General features: G+C 31.8%; 3 protein-coding genes across 3 annotated transcripts; all 3 read right to left on the bottom strand.

The window, feature by feature from the left end:
* Positions 1 to 3,790: 3,790 nt before the first annotated feature.
* Positions 3,791 to 21,254, bottom strand: LOC123918128. The gene is made up of 13 exons (XM_045970092.1): positions 21,230 to 21,254; positions 10,048 to 10,258; positions 9,888 to 9,959; positions 9,717 to 9,806; positions 9,523 to 9,644; positions 8,680 to 8,955; positions 8,098 to 8,231; positions 7,723 to 7,846; positions 4,904 to 4,999; positions 4,744 to 4,812; positions 4,581 to 4,660; positions 4,172 to 4,401; positions 3,791 to 4,066 (listed from the first exon to the last, which is right to left on the bottom strand). The coding sequence occupies exons 2-13, from the start codon at positions 10,199 to 10,201 to the stop codon at positions 4,059 to 4,061; spliced, it is 1,455 nt and encodes a 484-aa protein (XP_045826048.1). The 5' UTR covers positions 10,202 to 10,258; positions 21,230 to 21,254; the 3' UTR covers positions 3,791 to 4,058.
* Positions 14,252 to 16,396, bottom strand: LOC123914640 (FBD-associated F-box protein At5g56370-like). Its single transcript, XM_045965835.1, has 4 exons — positions 16,389 to 16,396; positions 14,596 to 15,574; positions 14,394 to 14,517; positions 14,252 to 14,277 (listed from the first exon to the last, which is right to left on the bottom strand). Exons 1-4 carry the CDS (start codon positions 16,394 to 16,396, stop codon positions 14,252 to 14,254), a joined length of 1,137 nt encoding a protein of 378 aa, XP_045821791.1.
* LOC123914639 (FBD-associated F-box protein At5g56370-like) lies at positions 16,414 to 18,622 on the bottom strand. The gene is made up of 4 exons (XM_045965834.1): positions 18,421 to 18,622; positions 17,254 to 18,329; positions 16,944 to 17,135; positions 16,414 to 16,578 (listed from the first exon to the last, which is right to left on the bottom strand). The coding sequence occupies exons 1-4, from the start codon at positions 18,620 to 18,622 to the stop codon at positions 16,414 to 16,416; spliced, it is 1,635 nt and encodes a 544-aa protein (XP_045821790.1).
* Positions 21,255 to 21,616: the final 362 nt, after the last annotated feature.

The following is a 21,616-nucleotide window of genomic DNA, read 5'->3' as shown; positions in this document are numbered from 1 at the left end:
AACCCTCTTCGTCTTCTGCTCCTCCTACAGGGAAATCGTTGGCGCCCCTGATGCCCCAGCAAAGGTCTGGACATCATGATCAAACAACACCATGTTCACGTCAGGTTTTCCATGGCCTGGGTTTCCCCCCACCGTAAAAGGGGGACGGCAAACCGTCCCCCTTAAAGTAACCCAATCCCTTTGGATGGGATGTGAAACCGAGAGTATGCTGCTAGAACTCAGAATATCATTTCTTTGGCTCGCAAATGTAAATATGTGAGCTGCCTTGGGAGATGGGCACCGCATTAAACCAAACTCCGACTGGATATCGTAGTTTGTTAGAGTTGCAGGGCGCAAATATCCACGATTCTCAACACGATCCTCAAAAAACTCGACCCAGAACACACCAGGGGTTTGAAGCTTAGACTCTGGCACATCTTTTAAGGCGTGTCCTATCGTAAGAATAGTATCAGGTGCAATGAGAAAACCAAACCAACCTTCTCCATTCACTTGAGGACTATTAAGTGGACGAATATATATTTTGGCTACCCCGGTCTTGCGTACATCCATTAAATCTCTAATATATTCGTCCCTACTAACGGTCGCAGCGGCAAAGTCCATTGTTGGGTTTTGAAAAAGAGGGTTTCAGCAGTGAAATGTGTGTGTGATAGTGTAAGAAATTTGTGTTTTCGATGAAAGCTATATGAAAAACTAGTAGATTTCAGCTAAAAAAACTGAATAAAAATCATTTAAAAAAATAGAAAATAAATAATTGAGTGGTGTTTGATAATGATTATGCTCAGAGTGAATACGAAACAAAGGGATCATGTTGCTGATTTATCAGCTTTCCTTTGTTTGTTTGTTTCTCTTCATCGCAAATTTGTCAAACAAAGAGAAAAAATATTGATGAAAATGAAAGTTGTGTGTGTGTGTGTGAGAATAAAGTTGCGGCTATAACCCTAATAACTAAGAGAAGCTGCAGAATTGTTGTTATGCATTATTATATAGTTAGTGCATTCTGATTTGTGTCTCTAGTGCTAAACCTAACGGCCCAGTTGGTTTTAGTCCGAGATAAGCAAACGGCCCAATTGGTTTTTCATGTTGTAAAAAACGGATATGTATTTGAATTTCGACCGTCCATTTCTGATCGGACGGCTTAGATTAAATAAAGTAAAAATCAACTATTAAAGATCTGATCCGTTGGATCATGATCGGACGGTTAGGATGTATTACTGTAACTGCACCAAATCCTATTCCGTAAAAAACTATGATGGTTAATTATAACATATATTTTTTGAAAATTTCTCTCCCCCTATGACTCTCATTTTCCCCCCTCAAATTTTCATTTTTGCCTTTGAATAAAAATTCGGAAAATATTATTGATTATGTCAAAATTTATTCATATTAATCTTTTAAAGAATATGTTAGAAACTAAATCGATAGTAAGTTGATAAACTTGGGAACCAAATTAATCGTAAGTTGTTAAAATGTAAGCATTAATTGGTAATAAATAATTAAATATAGAGATCAATTTGACAGTTTAATAGAGTAAAAATAACAATTTAGAGTTTATTTTTAGAACTCTAAATAATTAAATAATTCCTGTTTATTTTTATTATTTTCATCTCTGATAACCGACCTACTGAACCATTTAATATGATTCAGTGGTCAATTTTGACATAAAATGACACTAGCTCCCTCCTAATTGCAAATACGCAGTTGCGGTATATATATTGAACTGTGTTCCTCAATATCAAATCCAGTGCAAATTACCGATACCACTAGATCAACAAACTAACAATCGGTTAAAAAAAATTCAATGGTAGTAAGGTAGAGATTGATTAACTAGCATTTTGAGTAACAATTATTAACTCTAGTCATCTATACTTCTATACTTATGTTTTATACTTATCTAAACTTATATATAAAGAGGATATAGATTTTTGGGATGACTTTTTATTTGGTCAAATTTACCCTTCATTTTCAATTCAAATAACACAATAGATCTAATAACTAACATAATATAACTGCACAATGGTTCCCCATGAAAGTAACTCCCGCTCTAAGTTTACGGTTTCTCATTTAAAAACAAGGGTCATGCTAAATAGTGTCCCCGGGGCACTTGTTAAACATGCCAAAAAAAGAAATAAAAAATAAAATCAACATTGAAAAGACAACTTTTTATGCTTTTGAGGTATTTGAATACACGTATTTCGAGACATAAATTTCTATTTTGATATACTTAAACAATGCTCCTGGGACACTGTTTAGCATTTTCCTAAAAACAAAACCACCATCTCTTTGCCAAATTGCCAGTTTTTTTTTATCACAGGTACAACATGATTAGTCAAATATGATTAGTCAGGCAAATAATATCAAGGTAAAATATGTCATCGTAAGCCATTTTACATGTATATCAAGGCAAATAATATCAAGGCAACATGATTAGTTTTCGGTACTCTCTTGATTTGTTTCTATCTTCTCTCTTTTTCTTATTTCATGTATTGATGACATTTTATTCATTTAATTTTGTGTGTGTCACGAAGAAATTATAGCAATAAGATCACATGGATCAATGGAAAAAATTGGGTCTTTGTGAAAATAATTTTTGTGCTTCTTATTTGCAATGCCAATATATTATCATGAGTCAATTCAAAACATGTGTGTGCAAATATCCTTTCAAATTAGTCATTAAAATATATTTGTCAAATTAAATTTATTAATTTAATTAGCTGTAATCATAATATATGGGAATGACTGAACATCATTGTATGTTATATTGACCAGGGTTTCATTGTCATAATATTATGTTTTCAAGGCTTAATGCATGTGTTCTATCCACATCAAATAATGTAGCTATTTTTCAATACACTAGCTATTTCCCATTCTCTAGGGAAACTATATCCACAACACTATGATGTATATTATGTTTATGGGACTTTCTTCTAGATTAGAAGTCTCGCCCTTAGCTGATTTTGCAGAGTACAAAATAGGGTTAAATATTATAATATATTAATTAAATAAAAATTTAAGATATATTACACTAACAAATTTAAAATATTATCTAAAATATAAATTTGATATAAATTAATTATTAATTAAGAATGTCTTTTTATGTCATTTAACACTTATCAACTAGTTGAAATGCTCATTTTACCAAACACTGAAATTAGCTTATTAGCTATAAGCTATCAGTCATCACCCATCAGCTATAAGCTATCAGCTAGTTTATCAGCCATCCACTATTTTTGCCAAATAGAGCCTGTGTTTAGCAAATAGTCTGCAGAGAAATAGAAACTACAAATACTAAAATTTTAATATATAAATATTAAAAAAAAATACTTCATCCGTCCTATTTTATAAGAGTTAATTTGATTAAATATACTATTCATTTATCTTGCAATTTGTTTAATGATATATAGAAATATTAGCATATAAGATTTTGTTTGATTTATTTTAACGAGTATTTTTAAAATATTAAATTTTTATAAATTGTACTAATAAAAAATTAAATATATTATTGATCAAAATTAATTGTACATTAGCATACGTGCAGTAGTCAAATAGGTCTTATATTTTAAGACCGAAGAAGTATCAACAATTCTAGAAAAACGTGCATATATATATATATATATATATATATATATATATATATATATATATATATAAATATATATAATCACCAAAACTATAATAATAGACAACACCATTTCACTACGTACCGCTAATTTTTATCTAGATGTCTAAACAAATTAATTTCAGGCGCACTATAAAAACTTACAGTGCTCTTTAGAAAACACCATGCCAAAAATCAGCAAAGTATCACATAGCTACATAGAGGCATAGATAAAATTCCACCAAAGTCGATTTCATATTCAAATTACTAGAGTTATTGATTAAACAACTATTACCACCTAACATTAAAACTGACATCTGCAAGATACACATTGTGCACGCAAGTGTTATAAATTACAGGACACAATTTAGCTAAGGTCTCTGACACCAACATATATTGGTCCCAAAAGGTGTTCTCTGTCTCCATATCACAGATACCTCCAAGCTTCAACACTTCTTAGATGTCAAGTATCTGGTGAACAAATGAAATATAACAAGTTAAAAGATATAAAGACATACATAGAATAAATCTCTCTATTTTAATATATATTTATGGGAATACCCAAATTTTGCATACATGATAACTCGAATACACCCTGATGCCTGGACGTGCCACCCCTGTCTCTGCCTCTGGCGGTATCAAATCCAGCGGCAGGCTGCTCGAAGTACCAAGAGACATCAAAATTAGGACCTGTATTAGATTCAGCGGCAGGCTGCTCGAAGTACCAAGAGACATCATAACGAGGACCTGGATCAGACCCACGCAGAGGCCTCATCAAGTACCAATCAGACTCATCTCCAAGCCAACTGCAAACGAACACAAAATATACATGTAATGAATTGAGAAGAAAGCAATCATGTAACATATACTAAAATACATACATGTGTATTTATAATTGACAATTTTAGGATAAAATGAAAGATGGAGCGAGCATAGACAACTATAATATTATGAATAACATAAAAAGACAAGAAAAGAAAATTACCTACTACAGAAATTCTTGTCATTGACACTAAGATTCTCGGCACACACTAGTTTACTATTATCATTTACACTTACAAAAACCTGATTCAAACACCACAAAAGTATCAAAACAATAATGTTGAATGCTAAAGAAACGTAACCAAGTGCAATGTTGTAAAGCTGACCTTCGTATCAGTCTGGTTGGGAGGACAAGCACTCAACATGTCAAATACGCCATTTAGTAGTTTAACATACTACAAAATCGAAGAAAAGCATATTGACCAAATGTGACAATGATCAAAACTGAGTTAAGAAACAAATACGCTACACAATCACACATAATACCTCCTGAAGACCACCACATAATTTCCTTCCATTCACAGCATTGATTGAGTCACCTGATCGCACTCCAACTTTATCAGCAGGCGATCCTTTATACACCTGTGCTAGATCATTTCAAAGCTCATAACAAAAGCCAAAAATTACATAAAATAGTACCAGAAGTTGATCAAAGAGATAGCTTAGAGGCTTGAACCAATTATCAGACAGATTTAAAAATTGTGATTCCCGGATATGCAAAAACCGATAAGAAAACGGACGATGAAAGGAAACAGACATACAAAGTGATGTAGGAGGGTTTCTTTAGTATTTTATTATTTTAGCTAGATTTAATTTTACTATATTTTAGCTAGATTTGTTATTTTCTTTTATTATCTTTTAGCTAGATTTGTTATTTTCCTTAGCTAGGTTTGTAATTTTCTTTTACTATATTTTAGCTAGATTTGTTATTTTTATTTTTCAGTAGTATTTAAGCTAAACTATTGCAGCCTTGCAATCTTTTCATTCAATAAAATTATAGAGATTTTTCTCAAGTTTGGTGGAATCCAAATTATTTACTCCTTCTGGTGGATTCCGGAAGTCTGGTGGATTCTAGATTAGTTACTCCTTCTGGTGGATTCCATAGTTTTATTTAACAGGTTTGTCGCTTGCGAATCCGTGTTTCGTTATAGGATTAGCACTTGTTGATCCTTCCAGCTTCCAACTGCGTCAGTTGGTATCAGAGCAGGTTTCTCCTTTTCTTTTCCTAACGTGATCAGCCATGGGAGATCAACCGGTGACGAAAATCGCTTTAACTGCGGCCATCAAAGATCTGTCAGATCGTATGGCGGCTTGACGACTAAGGTGGACGACATCACCAACAACAACAGAAACGATAACAACCACAACAGAAACAATCTGAACAGGGGAGGAGGACCAATTCCGGTTATTAGGGTTTGTAATAACAACCATATTATTGATACAATTACGTACAGAAAATCAGGACATACCCGTGAATCTGATTTGGAATACTATGAGCGTAGATATTAGAAAAAGTTGAAGGATGATACGAGTTTAAAATCTTTGATTCGATATATTGTCCGTTTTGTTACAACAAAGATTACCCTTTGACTGACCATTTGAGACATGCTTCGAGAATGGCAGCTAACTCGCGTAATAGGATTAAAGATATTGCTAAACATTCTGTTTTGAAAATGTATATTGAAAGGTATCTTAATGTTAAAGTCTATGAAACATATAGCATCATCAATAATGAAACAATTGAAATAAACGATGCATATGTAGTTGGAAATAGAGCCGTCAAAATGGGCTATCCCGAATGGGCCGGCCCGAATAGCCCGAATTTTTTCCGGGCTTGGGCCTTAAAATTGTAGCCCAAAATTTTATCCGGACCTTTTTTAGTCCGGTCCGATAAAGCCCGATAAAACATGGGCTAGCCCAAATGGGCCACGGACCGCCCGAAAGCCCGATAAAATTATAATAACAAATTATAAATAAATATAAGTAATTTGTTTTGGATGATTTGAACTTAATTTGTATTATAAGAGTTTTTTACCCCCCAACGAGTTTCTCAAACATAATCCGCTACTTAAGTAGCGGACGGTGTTTTTTTATCAAATTTATCATTTTTACTACTTAAGTAATAATAGGGCGCGCGAGAAAATTGTGAGTAACGGATGAGAAAAAAATAGGGCACCCAAGAATTATTAATCCTATATTTTATGTATAATATAAATGTATGTTTTTTTGCCAAATTTTTTGCTAGACAACAAAATAAACAAAAATAAAGGAAAAAAACCGAGGCCGGCCCGAAAGCCTGACGGCCCGAACCTGGCCAGGCTCAGGCTCCATTTTGTAACCCATTTTTTATCCGGGCTTTTTTTGCCCGGCCCGACAAAACCCGACCGGCCCAGCCCGTTTCGTACCGGACCGCCCGTTTTGACAGCTCTAGTTGGAAAGAATCAAATTATTGAGGATTTGAGTTCTTCACAAACGGTGGAGACTGATGAGTCTCTCCTTTTGAGATCTGTCAACGCTGAATTCAATAATAAACAAGAATTCCGCGATGTGTTGCCGCCACCAGATGCGGAAGAAAAGTTGAATCTAGCATCAGAGGTCCAAACGGGGGTGAAGTCTAAAACGGTAGAAACTACAATCGATGAGGAAGGAGTGTTCAATCTAGAATTGGAGGGTAGTTTCAACATGAACAACAATGGCATGGATTGTGACATCCAAATAGACGAGACGCCAGAAATTGATGAAGAAACAAATGAGAAAGAAGGACATGTAACAAATTTATCGTCATCGGCAACGCAATATGATGCGACTTCAAGGACAACACAAACAGAGAAATTTCTTTTGAATAATGAAAAACAATGCGTAGAGCACAAACTGCTACTTGATTTGGGGAGAAACGATGTTAGAAAGATCTCCAAACCTTGTTATATTCAAGTTGAAAAACTTAGGAACATTGATCGGTATTCTCATGTTATGCATATAAGCTCCACCGCCACTGTGGAGTTATTGATGGGTTAACAAGTTGTTATCTCATGTTAGAGGAGAAAAACGAAGAGCAAAAAGTAGCAATCAAGCAAACGAAAAATAATTTGGTAATTAAAGCAAACGCATGAGCCAATATCAAGCACATGAGGCTCTTTATCAAGATGAGAACTCGGGGACGAGTTCTTTAGAGGTGGAGGAGACGGGTGTAGGAGGGTTTCTTTAGTATTTTATTATTTTAGCTAGATTTAATTTTACTATATTTAGCTAACAAATTTTAAGTTTACACCTAAATCAAGAATTTGCAAAGGATTGATCAGTATTACCTCTTTCACAACAACACTACTATCACCACTGAATTCATACATTGTTTCATATGTATTATATGTATCAGGAGGGAGATCAGCAATGTCAATCACAGTGAACCCGAGCCAAGGTTGCATGACAATCCTGCATAAATTGGATCAATTATTGGAGGCAGTCCACAAGTATATTATGAGGTAACAGTTATATAATATATCATCAAACAATCCCCATATAATTTAATATTCATTTTTTGTTACTATTAGTAGTTTAACACCGTATAAAGTTAAAGTACAGTTATATAATATATCATCAAACAATACAGAGGACATCCTAATAATTCAAACTCCAAGGCAGATTAGGAATAAGAGAAAGATAAGATACAAAGAGAACCGTACCCATGTGAATTCCAATTCCTCAGGCATAATCTAATCACTGATGTCGGAAGAGGATGAACATATCGACGGCCATCATAAAAGTTGATGCCAATAATTTGACCCTCTTTAGTGATAAGCAGTCCTCCCTCACCGACCTAATTTACAAAAAATTAGTGAGCCAATATATGCATATCATAAAATAATTCAACAAATAAAAGCAAACAAAAGCCAATACAGAAATGACTGCACGCATGCATATCGCTCCCGTGTAAACTAAACATTTTTTTTCCCAAACTCAAAATATTTGGTGTCTATTATTGGACAATCATTCCTAACCAGATGAATATAACATACAATTACATGGAGATTTATTCACTAAACCACAAGGCAAAACTTACTTTAGAGCTTTATCAATTATCATGCAAGATCAAAATCAATGACAAATTTTAAACAAATTTGAAGTAGTTTAAAAACTTCATTCATAAAATAAAAAAAATAAAAAAAACCACCAAACATAACAGATCATTAACAAAAAGACATAACCAAGTGAAAACCTAAAACAAACTCATGCAAGCTAATAATAGCACAAAATGATGTGGATACCCGGGTAGTACTACAAGTAGAGCTGGCAAGTTGCTCACATCCAAAATATGGATAATCTTTACTAAATAATCCGCATCTTTCTGACAATTCGCAAGTGTAAAAATCTCTGTCCAACGCAACTACTTCAACTCCTTCTAGATTCTGCAGAGGTGAATAAAGATCTAAGGGTCTCAGTTTGGCATCCGATTTTACTTTAAAAGTCACTATGTTGTGATAATAATCAACATAGTCCTCTTCAGCTAGAAGCATTTTTCCATTTGCGAGTCGAACAATAATCTGAAAATTAAAAAAATATGATAACAATGAAATTTAATAGCAATAGAGGTAAATAAATACAAAATAGAAATAGAAATAGAAAGAAAAAATAAACGGCACTAATGTAAGGAAACAAAGGCAATATTGAAACTGTGTGTAAGCATGGAGTGGGAGGAGGTTAGTATGGTGTTTAGGAACTTGGGGAAAACAGATAAAAAAAGGAGGGATATTGTTTCTTTATATAACCTGCTTGGATTCCCAAATTTGCATTAAATGGGCATACTTAACATAAAGGTGGTTAGAAAGGTTAAAAAACGTGTAGAAAACAGGGAAAGTAGACAGTGAGATCTGCAAGTGGGGAAGGGAAAGTATGAATGAATGAATGCCCTGTGAGATCCCCAGATTCAACCGTTGTTTGTCCTTAAAAATGACAAATGTAATTAGTCAAAGTGCTTTATCGAGTTAATAGAGTGACTTTAGGAAGGGCATCCTATCCTAATCAGTCACTATATAATGTTGCTAGTGATGAAATTTGAAACAAACAGGGCTATACACGATGAAAAACTAGGAAGTCAAGGGCATACATACATAGTAATCGTCGCGGTGGTCAGGAGACGTCATTAACTTAGCAGAAGTAAGAACTGTAGCTATTCCCTTAGAATCATCCCAGTCAATGATGAAACCCGAGCAGTCAAGCATCCTGTGTACCCCTGTAAAATGCCATATTTTCATAATATGACTCTTTATCAATCCAAATTCAAGAGATAAATTCCGTAAATTACCAGTGAAGTGGGAAACAGAAACCACGGAAGGCGCCAATTTCCTAATTGCCAATTTTAGTCTCGTGTCCTTGTAAGAAGCCTGTCTAAGATCTGATTTCAAAACAAAAACTATTAGCAACGAAAATCTAAAACAACTAACTTGATCTGATTTCAACTACTTGATCTACTTACCAAATAGCGACAATTTCGATATGTCTTGTACAGCAGCAGCAGAAGACTCCCCGTTATAGTTTTCCTCAATCACTAATACAAATACATACAGTAAATAATAATATTATTTATTTCGTAACATAATAAAGCCATAAATTAATTAAATCGACTGTGTCCTTACCTTTCAAATAAATCGGCAACAATTGCTTCGTCTTCGTCGATCGCTTCGGCAACAATTGCTCCCGGGTGTCTCTGTTCTCCATCGGCTTAGGAATAGGATATTCTTTCTCAATCGCTGATAGAAAGTCCTGACTTGACAATTTTCTGTTCTCCATCGGCTTAGGGTTTTCCGAGATTGAATGAATGAAATTGAGTAATGCGATGAGGAGGAAGGAGATTAAATATATATATATATATATTAGGGAGAAAAATAGCTAAAGTAATTACTAGTAATTGAGTTTTTTTTTTTTTTTTTTTACTCAAAAACAACGATATTCATTCATTCATTCAAATTCTTAGTCAATCAAAATTATTACATATTCAATTTCGCTAAAAACTAATAAGGATGAATCTGCAAACAGGCTCACAGCATCCGAGTTAATAGCATAAAACGGCCTAGTGTCTATGACAAAGCCTACAATTGATATGACAAACTTTAAGTGTTCGGAATAATCATGTATCCGGATCTGCAACGTTGATGATGCTAAAGTCATTGAATCTGCACTGAAATTGGATCGAAACAAACTTGCAAATCTGAACCAAAACAAACACCGTACCAAGACGGGACAAACACTGTACTAGTAATTGAGTTATTCTTTCTTTTTTCCTTTCTTTTTTTCCGACTTTTACTACCAGTTAATCTGATTCGAGAGTCAGTTCTAATATCAAGTGGTTTCAGCTCTCTCCCGATCGCAGTTGCAGGGGTCGAACCGTAGTCCTCCCAACCAAATTTTATTTATCACTATCTCACACACAATTGTTATTGTGAATGAGAATTATTAATTAATTAATTAATTAATTCCTAATCCTAGAAATAAAATATCATTTGATTTTATAGTTAAAAAGAAAATACCACAAAAAATTCTTTTATTCTTAAATTTTTGAACATTATATTTTTATTCATACAAAGTGTGAAAATACATTACCCCTAAAGTTCTCCTATCAAACATACTCATATATAGTTTTAAGATTAGTTGGCATACTTTTATGACTATGGGTCTGTTTGGTATGGCCAAAAAATTGACTTATAATTTATATCTTATAGCTTATAAGTTAAAAGACATGTTTGGTAAGAGTGTTTTCATTACGAGCTTATAGCTTATTTCACTGACTTATAGCTTATTTTTCAGACGCTATTTCAAGTAGCTTATGAACTTATAGCATGTAAACATCAAATTAACCAATCTGCATGTTCCTTAATTTGTGGAATAAGATGCTTAATTCTTTCAAGTGCCAACTTACCCCAAAATTCCTTTGCGTTGAGACTTGACAATAACTAAGACAACAACTAAGAAACTCATTGTTTGGAAAAATAGCAAAAAGGCAAAAATAGCAAGGTTTATCGATTAAGTGAAGTATTTATTTGGCGTATGCGTAATAATATTTTAATCACTTACTATTAATTAAGTTTATAAAGGATTGTCAACTACTACCGATTTTGTCGTTAAGTAACACATTTTATTTTACAACTATGTGGAGTATTTGGCGTATACGTAATAACATTTTATTTAGAGGAGAATGTGTCAATGTATCTTCTTTAGTGAACCAAATTATTACATTTCTTGGTTTTGGTTTATAGGGCGACTGTTGTAACAATCGTTTAGTTTGCATTCAATGTATCTAAGGTGATTATCTTTAAATTGTAAGGGTTGAGTACCCCTATAGTTATACACCTTGTAATTCAATTGCATGATGTGTGCTTACCAATCTTTGCAGTAGTGGCTTTGTGTAATATGACGACTTCACTAAGTCTTCTATGCTGTAGATTTTATAAAATTCGTATTCATTATAATATAACATTCGCAACTTATGCATCATGAAAGATTTGATGAAGCCTTCCACGTTAAACAAATCATATTTGAGGTATGCGTATATTTAGTTTAACAATAATCAATCAACATAAGGTGAGGTGGAACTCTCTATCATATGGCCAATAGTCAAAGCTTTCATCATACAAGTACAACAAAACAAAAAGATGGGTTTCAACCTCAGCTTTATTTTCCTTCATCCTCCTCTTTTTATTTGGTATAATCACTTTCATCGTCCATTGGATTGACCTTATAAATTACTCTCTTAATCATGTTCTTTCTTTCATCAAGTTAATTTTCTTTTGTTTTATAGCTTTTGATGCTATGCTTTGTGGTTTTCACACACAATTGTTAGTACGAATGAATTATTAATTAATTAATTTCTATTCCTAAAGATAAAATATCATTTGATTTTATAGTTAAGAAGAAAATACCACAAAAAATTCTTTTATTCTTAAATTTTTGAACATTATATTTTTACTCATACAAAGTGTGAAAATACATTGCCCCTAAAGTTCTCCTATCAAACATACTCATATATAGTTTTAAGATTAGTTGGCATACTTTTATGACTATGTGTCTGTTTGGTATGGCCAAAAAATTGACTTATAGCTTATGTCTTATAGCTTATAAGTTAAAAGACCTGTTTGGTAAGAGTGTTTTCATTACGAGCTTATAGCTTATTTCACTGACTTATAGCTTATTTTTCATACGCTATTTCAAGTAACTTATGAGCTTATAGCTTGTAGCTTATCATTTTTTCTTCCACTTTTACCCTTAGTATATTTTCCAAATTACATTTTTACCCTTTATGATTTATTGTATAATTTATAGTCCGAAGAACACAGAGGCGCTAGGCATATATGTTGTATGTTCCTTTCCTTTTCGTTTTTTTTACGTGAACACAATAGGCATATATCTTCATTGGTTGATAACAATAGGCATATACCGTTAGTGTTTTTAGGCAATACACCATTCAACAATTTTTATTTTTATAAAGATAAAGATATGAAAAATTGTACCAACGAAAAATATATTACATTTCTTATAAAAAATAAATAAAGATATATTACACTAATAAATTTAAAATATTATCTAAAATATAAATTTGATATAAATTAATTATTAATTAAGAATGTCTTTTTATGTCATTTTACACTTATCAGCTAGTTGAACTGCTAATTTTACCGAACACTGAAATTAGCTTATCAACTATAAGCTATCAGTCATCACCCATCAGCTATAAGCTATAAGTTATCAGCTAGTTTATCAGTCATCTGCTATTTTTGCCAAATAGAGCCTATGTTTAGCAAATAGTCTGAGGAGAAATGGAAACTACAAATACTAAAGTTTTAGTATATAAATATTCAAAAAATACTTCCTCCGTCCTATTTTATAAGAGTTAATTTGATTAAATATACTATTCATTTATCTTGCAATTTGTTTAATAATATATAGAAGTATTAACATATAAAATTTTGTTTAATTTATTTTAACGAGTATTTTCAAAATATCAAGTTTTTATAAATTTTACTAATAAAAAATTAAATATATTATTGATCAAAATTAATTGTACATTAGCATACGTGCAGTAGTCAAATAGGTCTTATATTTTAGGACCGAAGGAGTATCAACAATTCTCAAAAAACGTACATATATATATATATATATATATATATATATATATATATATATATATATATATATATATGGGGAGGGATCAAATTACACCGGTGTAATATTTGAGTAATGTTACACCGCTCAATAACGCTTTAACGAATACAAATTTTAGAAAATTCACCGTTGGATTGAAAGTTTATATCGTATAGATCATCCATGTTAAATTTTACAAAAATCTAAAATCGTTTGATATGTTATTGAGACCGATGAAGATTAATGGTTTATGCGTTTTTATTGAATACCGTTAATCTTGATCTATCTCAGAAACATATCAAATGATTTTAGATTTTTATACAATTCAACATGGATGATCTATACGTTATAAGCTTTCAATCCAACGGTGGATTTTGTAAAATTTGTATTCGTTAAAGCGTTATTGAGCGGTGTAACATTACTCAAATATTACACCGGTGTAATTTGATCCCTCCCCTATATATATATATATATAATCACCAAAACTATAATAATGGACAACACCATTTCACTACGTACGGCTAAATTTTTATCTAGATGTCTAAACAATTTAATTTCAGGCGCACTATAGAAACTTACAGTGCTCTTTAGAAAACACCATGCCAAAAATCAGCAAAGTATCACATAGCTACATAGAGGCATAGATAAAATTCCACCAAAGTCGATTTCATATTCAAATTACTAGAGTTATTGATTAAACAACTATTACCACCTAACATTAAAACTAACATCTGCAAGATACACATTGTGCACGCAAGTGTTATAAATTACAGGACACAATTTAGCTAAGGTCTCTGACACCAACAATTTAATTTCCAAGATATAGTTTCAGGTATGCAACACAAACGTATGAAATCTACAATATCTGATGAATACAAATTTTCGTTTAGTATTGAAAGAATGATTAGGTCCATATGCTTGATACTTGGTGGAGGAGATGGAATATCCAAGAACACCGGTTTTGGTGCATCCTACATAAATTAAACAAGGTAAATATACACACAAATTATATAGAACCAAACAAGTAGTTAATTAATATTCATACTCACCATGATGCATAGAGATAGTGATATTAAAACATTTTCGGGTTTGATATTTTGGATAAGTTCCCTCACGTAAAAAACATCCAAATCTTTATTAATCAAGTTGACGCTAAGATCGACTTCTAGTTGACTCGAAATGTTTGAAAAAGATATAATTGGTTTTGAGCCTTCAAAACCTTCAAATTTACATGACAATAGATTTGGAGCATCAATGTTGACCTCCTTCAAGTTATAGGACTGTGATACCTCCAAATATTTAAGTTGAACACTTGAAATATTAATCGTCTCGGACAGCATGCAATTCCATATCTCCAACGTCTCAAGAAATGGAAATTTTGAAAATAGTTCAAGAAACCATTTGTTTGTGATAATAGTAGTACTATTCAAACACAAGAGTAGCTCTTTTAAATATTTGCACTGAATAAAATCAATCTTAAATGGTGTGTTCCAAGAATCATGGCAATAATATAAACTCTTAAGACTCGAAGCTTCATCGATATAAACCTCTTTTATTCCATCAACATAAACTGTGTTGAGCTTTTGTAGACCATGCATGCTCAAAGACTTCATGCTACCACCAGAAAGCATCAGAGTTATAATTTCAATCAAAGGGCAACAAGAAATGAGACGCTCAATTGCTTGTTCATCTTCCAAAACGACATGCAACAAATGTAATTCTCTCAAGGAGAAAAACTTAATTGAATGATTCATGAATGCTTGATCGACGCTAATACCCCCTTCCAACATCAACCTGGTAAGTGATTTGACTTCAATTACACTCTTCGGTAAGACATAACATTCACTATGAAAATAAAGATCTAAAACTTCAACACCACTTTCTGCGACCAACTTCAAGCAAAAATCAAGATCTTCTGACATGCAGAGAAGGTCTAATATCCTAAACGCAAATTCTTTGATAACCAACCCGTGGTCACGAAACCTCAATAATCTTCTCTTTACATATTCAATGAAGTCTTTACTCTTCCTAGATATAGATAAATCTTCCACTTAGTCATAGAGGCTCTGATACCATATCAAATAACCGATTATCCCAAAAGTTTAAGCAATTAGAATAGAGCTACATCAATGATTTTATATTATTTTTAACCGTTAGTTGAACTAGGTTGTACAGGCCTTGGCATATTTTTTTAAAAAATTAACATACATCCATTTTCTAGATTTAATATTTTTTATTTCAATATTATAATTAAAAGAAGGAAAAAAAGCGCGTGTAATTTTGATGTAATGTTTTGTATTTGACCAGGCATGGACTTATTGATTGTACTGGCTAGCTAGAAGAAAGTGTGTGGTGTGTTTGTGTGAAGCTGAGAAGAGACACGACTGCACTTTTGGAGCTTTGGTTAGAGAATTTTTGAACGTTTAGATAGAGAATTTTGGTTCTGTTTTGTTAGAAAACAATGGATAACTGATAAGCTGGTTTATAGCGGATAATTTATAATAAATAAGTTAGTTTATTGAAACTGTATTGTTTCGTAAATTTAGCGGTTGAACTAGATTATAACTATAAAATGACATAAAAAAAATATGTTTAATTAATATTTAATTTTTTTCAAGTAAGATATTAGGGGTAAAATTGGAAGAAAAATGATAAACTATAAGCTACTTGAAATTCGTTTGAACACTAAGCTATAATCTAGTAAAATAAACTATAAGATATTTTTAAAAAATGTTTACGAAACAGGTCTTTTTTCATCATATAAACTTATAAACTATAAGCTCAAAATCCAATCTTACCAAACAAAACCTTTATAACAGTTGATCACAACAACATTAAATACCTTTCCATTTTTTTTGTTTACGGAATTAAATATCTTTCCTAAACATAATATTTTGTTGAGTCGAATACTTTGGCAACGATTTTAACATGGTCCCTTCATCTGTTGTAGATCTAGTGACTTTCGCTTCTTTCAAGTCACGCCACCAACACTTAGTATCATCTTTTCTTCTCCTTAGCGTTTCATAAAAAAACTGTAATTTTAGACAATTAAAAGAAAAAAAAAAGAGTTAGAAATGAGAAGCTCTCCACATAACTTCTACATTGATAAAAGTGTGAAAGTTCGTTTTAATCTTCACAAAAATTACGGAAGACAAAATATTTAGATTAAATAGAGTTTATTTTTGTCAGAGATTAAATAGAGTTATTATTTTTATGTCGGAGACTAATACATCCTCCATAATTTTTACGGATCTAGCCATGAGCAGGTTGAAGAGAGCTCTAACAGGCCTTGGAGGACCGAACCCATGTATATGGCAAAATACAGGGATGACTTGTGGCTAGGGGTGAAAGGCCAACCAAGATCGGATATAGCTGGTATGAGAAATTAAAGACATACCTCAACAAATGCTTTGCTAGAATCACAATTATCCAAGTTCCAAGATATAGTTTCAGGTATGCAACACAAACGTATGAAATCTACATCTGATGAATACCAATTTTCATTTAGTTCTGAAAGAATGAATAGGTCCATATGCTTGATACTTGGTGGAGGGGATGGAATATCCAAGAACACCTGTTTTGGTGCATCCTACATAAATTAAGGGCAAATACAGTACACACTAATTAAACAAAGTAAATATATATTTGTCAAAAAAAAAAGTAAATATATAGAACCAAACAAGTAGTTAATTAATATTCATACTCACCGAAAAATGATAGATGAATAGAGATAGTGATATTAAAACATTTTCAGGTTTGATATTTTGGAGAAGTTCCCTCACGTAAAAAACATCCAAATCTTCATCACGATCATCAATCGAGACGCTAAGATGGACTTCTAGTTGACTAGAAATGTTTAAAAAAGATATAATAGGTTTTGAGCCATTAAAACCATCAAATTTACATGACAATAGATTTGGAGCATCAATGTTGGCTTCCTTCAAGTTAGAGCAATCATATACATGCAAATATTTAAGTTGAACACTTGAAATATTGATCGTCTCAGACAGTATACAATTCCATATCTCCAACGTCTCGAGAAATGGAAATTTTGGAAATATTTCAAGAAACCATTTGTCTGTGATAATAGTAGTACTATTCAAACACAAGAGTAACTCTTTTAAATATTTGCACTGAATAAAATCAATCTTAAATGGTGCGTTCCAACAATCATAGCAATAATATAAACTCTTAAGACTCGAAGCTTCATCGATATAAACCTCTTTTATTCCATCAACATAAACTGTGTTGAGCTTTTGTAAACCATGCATGCTCAAAGACTTCATGCTACCACCAGAAAGCATCAGAGTTATAATTTCAATCAAAGGGCAACAAGAAATGAGACGCTCTATTGCTTGTTCATCTTCCAAAACGACATGCAACAAATGTAATTCTCTCAAGGAGAAAAACTTAATTGAATGATTCATGAATGCTTGATCGACTCTAATATCCCCTGCTAGTACCAACTTGGTAAGTGATTTGACTTCAATTACACCCTTCGGTAAGACATAACATTCACTCCGATCTTTCTCATCCTTGACGAAGGAAGGATCAGGAAAACAAAGATCTAAAACTTCAACACCACTTTCAGCGACCAACTTCAAGCAAAAATCAAGATCTTCTGACATGCAGAGAAGGTCTAATATCATAAACGCAAATTCTTTGATAGGCAACCCGTGGTCCCAAAACCTCAATAATCTTCTCTTTACATATTCAATGAAGTCTTTACTCTTCCTAGATAAATCTTCCACTGGTTGAAAAAACATTAATGTGATTTTAGTATCTAAAAAGACAATATATGAAAACTAGACTTAAATATAATAACAAAGTTTTAGCATTTTTGTTTTCAGATAATCTTAAAATGTTTCTCATACCTGCAATATCTTCCTTTGGTTGTGTTGACTCTGTTATGAAATCAAAATCGGAGAAACATAAAATGGGAAAAGTATACCATGTCTCTAACCAAGCCTTTGATAAAACACTTGTCCTATTTGCATCATCCTCCGGTAGCCTTGATAGTATGTTATGAAGAATTTTTTTTGGTAGATTTGACAATTTGTCTTCCTCTTGTTCCATTTCTGATGTCAAAGCAACAAGAATAACCTTGAATTTAAGCAATTTGAAGAAGTGCAAAAATGAGATTAAGAACACAATTCAATCAATGGTTTTCCAGGCATGGAAGTACTAACATCAATGAAAGTTAATCAACAAGCCTCATTTAAATTCTTTTCACGATGAGTTATAAATTTGCGTGAATTTTACCAAATAAGTTATGATTAATAGAAATCAAGTATTTTGTCATGTCATATATAATTAAAGTGGGCAATATAATTAAAGTATGTTGTTATCTAAAATTTTAAGAGAAACACACTCTCAAATCCTAAGATAATAATACCAGATCAATACAAATAAATTAGGAATGACTTAATTCAACATTTGGTCCCTTGTGTTTATTTTAGATTTTAATTTAGTCCGTTATATTTTAAAAGTTTCAATTGTATGTATAAGTTGGTCCTTTCCATTAGGTTTTTCATTAACACCAAATTAAAACCTAAAATAAACATAAAGCACTAAATATTGAATTAAATTACCATTAGGAAAAATAACAACACCTATTGATACACCGTTTAAACATGTACAGTTTTTATAAAAGAAATAGAAATAGAGGTGCGTACCTTTTACAAGTTTTCAGCCTCCTTTTCACGTTTCTTTTATTCTCCACATGTCATTGGCAATACCTCTATTTATATATAATAATAATAATAATAATAATCATTTAGGTTTAATATTATTTTTTTTGACAAGATCTTATGGTTTAATACTTTTTTTTGGACAAGATCTTAAGGTTTAATTATATTTTTTTTTGCACCAGATCTTAATGGTTTAGGTTTAATATTTTTGTAAAAAATAAAATAACTACTAGACTATGCCGGCACAATTATTTTTAGTAATAAGAGAGATTTAGATGTAGAATTAAGATTTCAAGATATTCTAAAAGATTTTTTATGATAATTGTTTTTAGGACTTGGATCCTTTCAATCCTATTTTTTGTCAATCTCTCTTAATCAGCAAATTATAATCTCTAGATTAATCTAAAGGTTAAAATACTAAAAGTCCATATTAACACAACCATAAAATACTCAAACAAATCTCTTTCAACCACAACCCACTCAAAGGCATATGAGACATTTTTTCATCTCTTCAACAAATTTTTCCATCAAATCTAATTCCACATGATTTATTTTCTCAATTTTTTTTTTCAAAACTTCTATGCATCCTCAATGCTATCAAAAACCGTACCTTGCTTTGGTTTGCAATGTTCTTGCATCTTGTGGGTATGAACGAATTCATATGTTATAAATCACAGAATATCAATATCTACAAATAGTATAATTATATATGTTAAGCTAACATGTAATGATGATCGGTCGGTATTCTGGTCGAATTGCCGAAGAACCGATGACGCCTTGACGGCATGCCTGAACCATTTTGTCGTCTTACTCTTACTGTTGCAATTCTATTTTTAGATAATTTATTTTGTACATAGGTTTTATTTTAATAAATTATGCTTTTAGATTTTTGGCTCATTAGATTAATCTAGAGGTTATAATTTACTGATTGAGGGAGATTGACAAAAAATAGAATTGAGAGATCAAAAAATGATATTTTTTTTATTCTGATATAGAATTACTATTTTTGAGTTTTACACCGATATATAAATAAAGTATTTTGTCATATCATACAATTAAAGCGGAAGTTATAGCTAATTTTTCTTTAACAAGTTAAATTAGCCTACTCAAATTGACAATAGAGAAAATCGAATTTAAAATTTACTTTAAGGAGGAATACAGTCTCAAATCCCAAGTTAATACTTAACCAATCCAAGTGGGTTAAGTCGAAGGTAATTTAATGGAACATTATACAATTATCAGGTGAACATAGTATACTAAACTTATGATTTATGTTATAAAAATAAAATTTAAATTTAAATGAAAAATTAAGGGATATGCACTCTTATAGGATAATATATTTTTATACTGATATGTGATATATAGTGTTCCATAAGAAGAATATTTTCACTTCACCTAAAAAAAAAGAATATTTTCATATTCTTGTTTATCTATCATCATGACTATAACATAATATATAAAACTACAAACTTCTCCAATAAATTCTATCTCAACTGGAAAAAAAAAATCGAAATTATTGGATTGGACGTCGTGACCCGGGTTCGAACCCGAAATCTCACAATTGTGTGAGTTTAATTTCAATGAATTACAATTTCATCTAAGATAAAAAAAACTACAAACTTTTAAATAAAAAATATATATGTGGTAAAATTTTATTGAAACTTTTGTATTCAATTTTATGTCAAATTTCTACTTTTAGATAGGTTACATGTTAATACAACACTTAAAAAACTTATTAAATATTCAATTAGTTTAATTAGCAAAATAAGTTAAATCAATCGTTAGTTGGTACAGTCAGGGGCGTAGCCACGTTGTGCTGAGGGGGTTCAACTGAACCCCCTGAACTTAAAAAATTGTACTGATAATTTTGTATATTTTGCTCATTGAATTCCGTGAAATTTTACTTTTGCACCCACCCAAGCACCCAAGAGAAGAAGAAACACTGAAGAATGAACCTAGGAAGAAAATTAGTTGAGAAGATGCAAAAAATAAAAGAAGGAAAAACAAAACCAGTAGCTCATGAAAAGAAAACAAAAGCTGTAGCTGCAACATCCAACAAGAAGATGAAAGTAGTGTATTTAGGGTTTTCTTTTAAGTAACCATCTTGGGTCTTTTACTATGTGTGGCCCAATTGTGTTTTTTAATGTGTTTTTTGAGAAAATTTCTCATCCCACCTACCCACTTTCTCACACACTCCCTGTTTTTCCTTTTTTGCCCTTGGTCAAAAAATTCGGAACGCGTTTTCCGAAATTTTTTTGCCTTTAAAAACAACTTCGGAATGTGTTTTCCGAATTTTTTCCAAATTTGAACTAAAAAAATTCGGAAAACGCGTTCCGAATTTTTTCCCCAAGGGCAAAAATGGAATTTCCGGAGAGTGTGC

Source organism: Trifolium pratense, linkage group LG3 (genome assembly GCF_020283565.1).
Source record: "Trifolium pratense cultivar HEN17-A07 linkage group LG3, ARS_RC_1.1, whole genome shotgun sequence".
Classification (NCBI taxonomy): Eukaryota; Viridiplantae; Streptophyta; class Magnoliopsida; order Fabales; family Fabaceae; genus Trifolium; species Trifolium pratense.
The sequence above is the reverse complement of the archived record's forward strand: the minus strand, read 5'-3'. Positions and strand labels throughout refer to the sequence as shown.

Excerpts from the sequence above, each read along its gene's own strand:
- LOC123914640 (XM_045965835.1), bottom strand. Across the intron at positions 14,518-14,595 it reads CACTATCTCTATGCATCATG|GATGCACCAAAACCGGTGTT; the intron begins GTGAGTATGAAT and ends TAATTTATGTAG. Across the intron at positions 14,278-14,393 it reads AGATATTGTAGATTTCATAC|ATGTTAGTTTTAATGTTAGG; the intron begins GTTTGTGTTGCA and ends TGTATCTTGCAG.
- LOC123914639 (XM_045965834.1), bottom strand. The coding sequence starts at position 18,622 with ATGGAACAAGAGGAAGACAAATTGTCAAATCTACCAAAAAAAATTCTT. Across the intron at positions 18,330-18,420 it reads ACCAAAGGAAGATATTGCAG|ATACTAAAATCACATTAATG; the intron begins GTATGAGAAACA and ends TTGTCTTTTTAG. Across the intron at positions 17,136-17,253 it reads TATTCATCTATCATTTTTCG|GATGCACCAAAACAGGTGTT; the intron begins GTGAGTATGAAT and ends TAATTTATGTAG.
- LOC123918128 (XM_045970092.1), bottom strand. The coding sequence starts at position 10,201 with ATGGAGAACAGAAAATTGTCAAGTCAGGACTTTCTATCAGCGATTGAG. Across the intron at positions 8,956-9,522 it reads ACCACCGCGACGATTACTAT|ATTATTGTTCGACTCGCAAA; the intron begins GTATGTATGCCC and ends TTTAATTTTCAG. Across the intron at positions 4,813-4,903 it reads TATGTGGTGGTCTTCAGGAG|TATGTTAAACTACTAAATGG; the intron begins GTATTATGTGTG and ends TCGATTTTGTAG.